Source organism: Echinops telfairi, unplaced genomic scaffold (assembly GCF_000313985.2).
Source record: "Echinops telfairi isolate 266 unplaced genomic scaffold, ASM31398v2 ScPeMD7_3;HRSCAF=10, whole genome shotgun sequence".
NCBI lineage: Eukaryota > Metazoa > Chordata > Mammalia > Afrosoricida > Tenrecidae > Echinops > Echinops telfairi.
Window position 1 is genome coordinate 45,895,748 of NW_022103899.1, and position 9,316 is coordinate 45,905,063.

Consider the following 9,316-nt stretch of genomic DNA (forward strand, 5'->3'; position numbering starts at 1 on the left):
GGGGGGGGGCTCCATCTTTGAGGGGGGAGCGGATGCCTGAATCAGTCACCAAAGATTCAGTTGCTATGCAACACAGAGCTGCCCTTGTTTCCTTTGGATGTGACTGAACCGGTTTGAACCAGTTTGAAGCCCTGCTCTATTCGCAGTAGGATCCCAGCCTGAGCTCAGCGTTGAAAGGGCCAGACCGGATGCTGTCGAGTCAGTTACAATATGACAATACCGTGTGGGTCAGAGTAGAGCTGGGCTCCAGAGGTAGCCAGCCGGGCCTTTCTGTGCCATCTCAGGGTGGATACCAACCAAGCGTGTGTCTGCTGGGGAGAGGGAAGGGGAGTAATCGACATGACCAGTTGATAGGGACGGTTGTGTATGTAGGGGGGGCATCTGTTTCCCTTCCCTGCCTGGTATAACTATTCTCTACAGTGAGATCTTGAGGTGTGGGGTAGACACTAGAGCCTGCTGGGGAGGCTAAGGAAACCTCTGTAAGCCAGTGGTGGAGGTCTTTGGACAGCTGCCTTGGCCACCCAATGTTAGGGGTACAAAGTGCCACCCCTCATAGGTCTGAGGCACCTGCATAGACTGCTCCCATAGACCCCCTCTCTAAAGGGCTTGAGGACTTGGGGCCCCTTGGTGAACCCCAAGATGTTATTCCCCCTGCTGCCACCAGGTGTCTCTGAAACTCCCTGAACACCTCTGGTCCAGCTGGAGGTGACCCTGGAACCAGGCTACACACTCCAGGAGGGGCAGGAAGGCCACCCACCTCCAGGGACCAGCCTGTGCCCCCGTGTCAGTGGAGGGCCGAGCCCCCAGCAGACGCTCACAGAGTGGCTTTCAGTCCCCCGAACCCCACTTCACGACCAACCCACCAGAGCGGTGGGCCCCTCCCCTGGCTGGCTCCACCCCTCCTCCTTCCAGGGCTATGCTGGAAACACAGGTCAGAGCTTGGGAATGCGGTCCTGGCGATGGAGGTGCAAGGAGGAGGGGAAGGACACTGGATAGGACACTTCACTCTGAGAGCACCTCCTCTTCTCTCCTGCCCCACTTCACATGCTGGGGCATCTGGGGGGAAGCGGCAGCCTCTCCTGGCTGTTGGGGTTGATGGGGCTAGGAGAAAGTTGCCGACAGGTGTGTTTTGTAGGAGAGTTGGGTGTTGGGGGTGGCCCCGCTGGGCTAACCTGACCATGGAGGGACGAGGGCCTTTATGTCTGGGACCCCTCAGGCCAAGGGTCCTGGCGCTTTCTCTGCCCCTCATCCCTGGAGAACACAGGGTGTGGTTTATGCCCCAAACCCACTGCCATCGAGGTGGCCCTGACAGACAGCCTCATCTTTCTCTCTCAGAGAAGCTGGTGGGTTTGAACCACTGACCTAGTGGTTCCCAGCCCAACCCTTAGCCCAGTGCACCACCAGTGCCCTTTGGGCATGGCTTAGCACGGTAGAATGGGAGCCCCAGCTTGCTCTGGGGCAGGGATCTTGGTGGTTTGTTCAGGGCATGGGCAGGGGCGGGGTTGAGGGCAGGCTTTTGCATTTTCCTCTGACTGGTGGTACTAGAGCCTTGAACACCTGGGGCCAGTGCCACTCCGAGGGCCCTGCACCCTGCACAGAGTGCTCAGCTGAGGGGGCTTTGCCCTTGTCAGGGTCCAGAGCCGTAAGGAGAGAAAAGGCAGACCCAGCAGCCCGGGAATGAGCTTGGCTAAATCCAGCCGGCTGCCGGCCCCTCCCCGCTCCTCCCTCCCTGCAGCCAGCGCCAGGCTGCCTGTGGTCTCAGCAGCACCACCTTCCCACCAGCTGCCTGCCACCCAGTCTCCCGGCTGCTCCTCCTCCCCTGCTCAGCTCCTGCCCCTCCCCCCTGGCTCCTCTGTGGGGAACCTCAGCAGGGTCAGCAAGAAGCAGGACGTCTGGGGCTGGGCAGGCGGGCTTCTGTCCCCCAGGGCCCTGGCCCTGAGACAAGGTGGGCAGTGGGCAGGCTTCAGGAAGGACTGGGCCCAGGGTGGAGCCTTCAGGACAGGCACAGGCTGGGGTCCTCTCAGGAGCAGAGTCTCGGGGTGAGTCGGGGTGCACTCCTGCCTGGGGCTGGGTCACAGGGGCTTGGGGTGGGAGAACCAGGAGGAAGGGCGGTGGGGGATGGTGGTGGATTGTGGCCGATTCATGTCTGTATTTGGCAGTTGGAGGGGAGCCAGCTTCACCAGCCTGGGCCCCTGTCCAGTCGCGGGGGAGGCCGTCAGGGCCCTGGGGACACCCCTCCCCCAGGGCTGACGCTGGTGCCTCCCCCTCTCCCCCAGGTTCAGCAGCCCTTCCCTGTGAGTGGCTGCCACTGCTTGCAGTCCCCTGAGAGTCTGAGGGTCTGAGCTGTCGGGTCTGGGGGCCAACAGGTGGCCTTGGGGTATCTGGGGCAGGAAGCTGAGAAGGGAGAGGGGGAAGGGCAGGCTGGAGTGTGTCTCCTCATTGGCTTTGGCACCGCAGCCAGGATGGAGCCTGGCTGAGGTGTGTGTGCCTGTGCACCAGGCCCGGCTCGCCCAGCAGCGGGTGTCCCTGACACCAAGACTCTGGGGCCCAGACCTGAGCCCCTGGCCTTAGGAGCCTGCAGCTGACCCTTGAAGGCCCCTCCTCTCCAAGCATGTTAGTCCCTGCTCCAGCGGTACTCCCATCAGGCCAAAGAGTGGCCCTTTTGCTGTCCATGGCCCGTCCCCGCACTGTCCCCACCCAGGGACACCAGCAGGGCCAGTGCTGGGAGAGGAAGTGCAAGGACCCAGGTCACACAGCAAGTGGGGGCGGGGGCACCCCTGCAGGTGGAGACCGCACCGGGCTCTGTGTGGGGCCCCAGGGCCCACTGGCCTAGCGTGCCCAAGCCTCGCTCAGAGCCACCATCTCTCCTCCAGGCGGGTCCACGTCCCCTTTCAGCAGCCCCATCACCTCTGATGAGGAGTACCTGAGTCCCCCAGAGGAGTTCCCGGAGGAGCCCGGGGAGAGCTGGCCCCTCCTTGCCACCATGAAGCCCAGTCCCAGCCAGAACCACCGCTCCTTCGACACTGGTTCCAAGGCACCCCCCACCTTCAAGGTCAGCTCTCCGGGACCCCCGGGCCTCTATGTGCCCCCGTTTTCTTGGGACCCAGGCTCTGTACCGCTTGGGGCTCTTCCTATGATCCCTCCTCACCTCAAGCTCACCTCAGTCAGTCTGGGCCTGGGAGCCTGCCGGTCTAGCCCCGCTAGCCTGCAGAGCCTGAGGGGTGCCCTGCTATCTCCCTGACACTTTGGGGTCTCCCCTCAGGTCTCACTCATGGACCAGTCGGTAAGAGAAGGCCAGGATGTCACCATGAGCATCCGTGTTCAGGGGGAGCCCAAGCCAGTGGTCTCCTGGTGAGTGCCGACCTCGCCCCGCCCACCAGACACCCCCACGCCTTTCATTCCAAACAGGCAAAGCCACCTGAGGCCTGGCTTTGGGTGGGAGCAGATGAGGGAAGGGAGTGGGCTGAGGCTGGCCTGGCTGTGGGGACCAGACAGGTGCACAAAGCCCATGGGCCAGCACACCTGCCCCTACCCTGGCGTTCAGGACACGTCCTACACATCCTCCTCTGGGAGGGGGTCTGAGGCCAAGCAGCACAGCTCTGCCCACCTGGGATGGATTTCCAGGAGTCTTCTCCCACCCAGAGAAGAAAGCCTGCCCCTTCCCCACCTCAGGATGGACGGGGTGAGTGTGGCCACTGTGCCCAGCCCGGGATTGGGCACAGGTACAGCCGCACATTGTCCCTGAGCCACCAGGAGCCCAGAGTTAAACCTGGGTCCCCCGTCCACCCCCCTCCTAGGACCTGGGGCACCTGGCACAGAGCTCACCCTCTTTTTGTGGGTTCAGCCTGAGTTTTTTGTTAACTGGTCAATATGCTTCTTTTTAAAATTCTTTTAAACACTGTAAGTTATGTCATAACCCTTTGGGGCAAGTGGGCTTCCCGTCTGTCCATTGTAAATCACCAAAGCCAGGGGACATTTCTCTACATGAGGTGGCACAGAAGGGAGAGGCACAGGTGGGCACAGATGGTCTGGAAGTTTCTGGACAAGAGGGATGGCAGAACCAGGTAGCCCTGTAGCCAAGGGTGTGGCTATCAGGGTCAGGCTAGAATGAGGGCCCTGGGCATCCCCCCCACACACACTGAGCTTCATGGCCCCCCCACTTCCCCACAGGCTGAGGAACCGCCAGCCCGTACGCCCAGACCAGCGGCGCTTCGCGGAGGAGGCAGAGGGTGGGCTATGCCGGCTGCGGATCTTGGCGGCCGAGCGTGGCGATGCTGGCTTCTACACCTGCAAAGCAGTCAATGAGTATGGAGCCCGGCAGTGCGAGGCCCGCCTGGAGGTCCGAGGTGAGTCCCTGTTCCTCCCCTCAATGCAGCCTCGCCCTGACTGTGGGTTCTGACTGCCCGGGCTCACACAGCCTTGGAGAAGGCTAGCCTGAAAGACCTGTCTCAGAGAGGGACCTTTCTGTCTGAGAGGCCGCCAAGTCCAGCTGTCTCCCCTGAAGCCCAGAGAGGGGCAATGACTGGCCCTGGGCCACCAGCACTTAGTGTTCTGTGGTCAGTCCTGCAGTCCTGCCCTGGGCCATCATGCCTGCCCAGACGTCAGCCAGAGACCCTGCTTGCTGCTGCTGCCCTCCTCCTCCTCAGCCTTGTCACTGTGCGCCCCCACAAGCCCCTTCTCACTGCACCCCTCCTGCCCTCCCCATTACTGTGCAGAGCCATTGTGGTTTGAGGGGCAGCAGTGAGAGTCTAGTGACTGGACCCGTTCGGAGTAACTTTGGGGGTGACCTGGGCCTCACACATCTCAGGGGCCCCACAGGTGGCAGGGTGAACGTGAGTGTGGAGTGTGGAGAGTGCTGGGCCCCAGAACCAGCGGCATAAGGGTGGGGCCCTCTCTGATGGTGGAGGTTGGGACCCAGCAGGCTCCTCCAGGGCAGTAGCACCTTCTGCCAGGGGAGGGCATCCCCCTCGCTCGCTTTGCCTCCCACTGCACTCTGCCCTGAGCATGGCTCAGACCCCTTCCCCAGCTCTGCACGCAGCATCATCCACCCTGGCTCCTAGGAGGCCCCTCAAGCCTGGCTGGTGTCAGCTCTGAGATCTTCCCAGGATCCACTGGGCCCCTACCCCAAGCCCCAGGCTTCTGCCCCCCTGTGACCACCTTCTTGGTGTCTCGGTTCTTGGGCCCCAGCTGGCACCCCTCGTCCTGGTGGGCCTGCCTCCGCCTGCCTTCTGCGTGTTAGCACGTGTCTCGGTGCTTCTGTCTGCACAGTCCCAATGCCCCATGCTTTGGGTGCTCCTGATGCTCCCGTGAGTGCTCGGAACCCGGAGACCCAGTCTCTGGCTGGCGCCCCCACCCGGGGGCTAATCTGGAGGGGGGTGGCATGGAAGTGATAGTGGCATCTGGCAGTCTAAGGCAGCTCTGGTGTAGGGGCCCTAGGCAGGTCTGTGTGGCTGTGCGTGCGTGTGAGCGTGTGTGAGCGTGTGTGCGCGCGCGTGCGTGCGCTGCACTAACCTGCCGCTTGCTGACTGAGGTTTTTGTCTGTACACAGGCGAGTGAGTTCAGGGGGCCGCCTGAGCTCCCCCCTGCTACCCTCCGAGCCAGCCCCTGTCTCAGGCACCTCGGACCTCGCTGTGTTTCACTGCCTCCTGCCCACAGACCCAGCCGGCCCGCCGGCCCGGACCCCCGTCCCAGCCTCCCATACCCCACCTCCCTGTCAGGCCCCTGGGGTACCCCATGGGCCCCCATGGGCCACCTTTCCCAAGTGGACATTGGGCTGGGCAGGCCAGGAGGCCCCCAGATGGACTTTGTGCTGGGAAGGGACAGCCACAGGGGTATGAAGACAACCCCCCCCAGTCCCTCCCCCCAGGGGAGCACCGAGCGAGCGCATGTGCTACTGCTGCTACAGGCCACTGTCCGTCTGTCTATCTGTCTGTCTGTGCGTCTGTGATAGTCAGGGAAGGATGCCTCAGAGGCAGTCTGAGACCTGGGGCAGGGCAGGGCAGGGGGTCCACAGGATGGAGGGGCCCAGGGGGGAAGGGCTCCCAGGGATCATTCCAGAAATAGGCTTCACAGGGCACAACACGTTCTCTTGTACACAAGATCAAAAGCCAGAGGCCCCAGGCTCTGGGCTGCGGAGGAAGCCCAGTCCAGCCCTGGCCCATCATCCTCTCGGCTTCCCATGGCCACTGTCAGGCCCTGTTGGGCACGAGAGGGTAGCCAGCCTTGGTGCAGGGGGAGTGGGGGGAAGGGAGGCTGCTGGAGTGGGCATGGGGCTATTTGAAAACCCCTATTTCTTAGCTCAAATAAAGTCCAGTTTATACCCAACTGGTGTTCGTGTGTTTCCCCCTGCCCTGCGCCGCCGCCGCCACCAACGTCGTTGTCTCCGCCACTCAGCCCCTTAGGGTTGCCCTCGGTCAAGTCACTTTCGCCTCCCAAGAGTCTGTCACCCTGACCCCGGGTGGGTGGCCAGCTCGAAGCCAGGCCTAGGGGCCCCTTGCTGCCCTGGCTGGATGGGCAGGTGTGCCCTGTCTCCAGGGGAACAAAATGCATCTCTCTCTCTGTCTGTCTCTCTGTGTGTGCCTGTGTGTGTGTCTCCCCTGCCCTGTGTGTCTCTGCTCTGTGTGTGTCACCGTGGCCCTTCTCCTCCCAGCACACCCCGAAAGCCGGTCCCTGGCTGTGCTGGCCCCCCTGCAGGACGTGGACGTGGGGGCCGGGGAGATGGCACTGTTTGAGTGCCTTGTGGTGGGCCCTGCCGACGTGGAGGTGGACTGGCTGTGCCGTGGCCGCCTGCTGCAACCCGCCCTGCTCAAATGTAAGATGCATTTCGACGGCCGGAAATGCAAGCTGCTGCTGACCTCGGTGCACGAAGATGACAGCGGCGTCTACACCTGCAAACTCAGCACGGCCAAAGGTACTCGCTTACCCAAGCTGCAGCAGGGCCTCCCAAGAGAGGCCAGCTACGTGCCTAACAGCCGCCCCCATCTCCCGGGGCAGGTGCAGAGGGGAGGGACCCGCGCAATCTGCCGATAAGATGAGTTAATACGTGGAATGCATGGAGCCTCTGGGTGGCACACATGGTTGATCGCTCAACTACGTGCCAAAAGGTTGGCAGTTCAAACCCACTCAGCAGGTGGTCCCTCAGAAGACCGGCCTGGCACTCTGCTTCCTAAAGGTCCCAGCTTTGAGAGCAAGCCGGAACAGTTCGGTCCCACCCTCCAGGTTTCCTGAGTAGAAATCAACTCCGTGACAACGAGCAACAGTGGCATGGGAAGCCCTGGGGGTTGTGCCTGGTCCTAGACGCTGCCCTTACTTTCGGGGACATGCCCTTGCGGTATGGGAAACCAAGTTGGACTGTAGTTCTAGCTATGTGACTGCGGACCAGTCACTTCGTCTGAACTTTAGGCCATTTGTCTCTGCCGGTTTATTACGCTCGCTCACCTTGCCAGGCGCTGGGCAGGATTAATGAGTTAACCAGCGTACAGCACACACACAGCACCTGCCGAGGGGATGCCTCACGGACGCCAGCCATTATCATTATTGATGGCGTCTCTGACCTCCCGCTCGTCCTCGCTGAGAGCAGAGATAACGGCGCCTGTCTCCAGGCTGCGGTGTCTCACACGGGAGATTTGACAGGGTCACGGAGTCCCCACAAAAGGGCCTGTACTCTCGGTGGGAGGCAGGCCGGAGGGCTGTGGGCAAGCCCAGCCACTCCCTGGGAAGCCAGGGGTCCTTGGAGGGGGCGTGGGGAGCCAGCCGACTTGGCTCCTAGAAGTCTGTCTCAGATTGGGACTGGACTTTGTCCTGGGTGAACCAGAGGAGGTGGTGTGTGTGTGGGAGGAGGAGGGCCAGGCATGGGGCTCCGTCTGTCTCCCCTGCCCACTGTGGCAGCCTGCTGCCCACCCTGGCTGAGAAGGACCAGTCTGGCTCTGTGCCCACTGCCTTACTGCACAGGCTCCAGCTCTCGACCCCGCTGTGGGAGGGGTTGGGGTGCCCTGGCCTGCCTTGCTCCAGTGCATCCCCCCTCTGACCCCAGACGAGCTGACGTGCAGCGCCCGGCTGACGGTGCAACCCTCGCTGGCGCCCCTGTTCACACGGCTGCTGGAGGACCTGGAGGTGCTGGAGGGCCGCTCGGCCCGCTTTGACTGCAAGATCAGCGGCACTCCGCCCCCCTCGGTTTCCTGGACTCACTTTGGTATGCCCCCCTTCCCCCTCGCAGAGCTCGGGGATCCCAAGGGCCCAAAGCTGGGGCACCATGCTGTGCCTGCCTCTCATCCCACCCTGTCCCCGCCCAGGCCGGCCCGTGGAGGAGAGTGAGAACCTGCGTCTGCGGCAGGACGGGGGCCTGCACTCACTGCACATCGCCCACGTGGGCAGCGAGGACGAGGGGCTCTATGCGGTCAGTGCCACCAATACCCACGGCCAGGCCCACTGCTCGGCCCAGCTCTATGTGGAGGAGCCTCGGACAGCCACCTCGGGCCCCAGGTACCTGCTCAGACCCCCTGGGGGCTGCAGGGACTGCCCTTGGGGTGGGGGGGTGGCCCGGGGTGGGAGGCATGCCGAGGACTCGGCACAGCACGTGGCTCTTGCAGCTCAAAGCTGGAGAAGATGCCGTCCATCCCCGAGGAGCCCGAGCAGGGTGAACTGGAGCGGCTGTCCATACCCGACTTCCTGCGGCCGCTGCAGGATCTGGAGGTGGGGCTGGCCAAGGAGGCCCTGCTGGAGTGCCAGGTGACCGGCCTGCCATACCCCACCATCAGCTGGTTCCACAATGGGCACCGCATTCAGAGCAGCGAGGATCGGCGCATGATGCAGTGTATGTGTGGCAGGGCCTCCCACTTGAGCAGGGCAGGGGGGCACCTGGGGGCACGGCCTCCCTCTTCCATCTGCTCCAGCTCCCAACTGCAGAGAGAGAGGCAGAGCGGGGGGCCGGTCACCGCCTTAGCATTTAGTGGACAGGTGGTATGGCATGCCCCAGACCAGCAGCGGGACCTAGGGCAGCGGGCAGAACCTCTCCGGCCCTGCCACAGCGCTCCCATCTGTAGTAAGGTTGTTATGGGCCCGCCACGCACTTGGAATAGTGCCTGGCTCTGAGCCAGAGCTGAGCCAAGGTCAGACCCCCGTGACTGGTAGCCTTGGGGTCGTTGCTACCGCCAGTCTCCTTGTGGCTCCCTCTGGGAGACACAGCGTAGAGACCGCTAGTGCAGGCCGTGTCTGGCCAGGTCCAGGCTGTTCCTGGCAGGTCCTGAGCCGGTTCCCACTCACGGCAACCTGCTGGCTGTATAACTGCACTCTGCCTTTTCCGGAGCCATCATCACCC

General features: G+C 62.8%; 1 protein-coding gene across 2 annotated transcripts in view; it reads left to right on the forward strand.

The window, feature by feature from the left end:
- Nucleotides 1–9,316, forward strand: part of LOC101637936 (striated muscle enriched protein kinase) — a 43,760-nt gene that overhangs the window by 10,062 nt on the left and 24,382 nt on the right. Inside the window, exons 1-8 of one of the 2 annotated variants that reach the window (XM_045297557.1) lie at nucleotides 1,793–2,039; nucleotides 2,874–3,052; nucleotides 3,263–3,351; nucleotides 4,171–4,346; nucleotides 6,650–6,910; nucleotides 8,033–8,191; nucleotides 8,292–8,481; nucleotides 8,589–8,812. In XM_045297557.1, the coding sequence (XP_045153492.1) occupies nucleotides 2,984–3,052; nucleotides 3,263–3,351; nucleotides 4,171–4,346; nucleotides 6,650–6,910; nucleotides 8,033–8,191; nucleotides 8,292–8,481; nucleotides 8,589–8,812 (1,168 nt within the window). In that variant the 5' untranslated portion in view covers nucleotides 1,793–2,039; nucleotides 2,874–2,983. Of the gene's footprint in view, nucleotides 1–1,792; nucleotides 2,040–2,873; nucleotides 3,053–3,262; nucleotides 3,352–4,170; nucleotides 4,347–6,649; nucleotides 6,911–8,032; nucleotides 8,192–8,291; nucleotides 8,482–8,588; nucleotides 8,813–9,316 lie in introns of those variants that run through there. The other variant, XM_004701805.3, reaches the window with a different exon arrangement.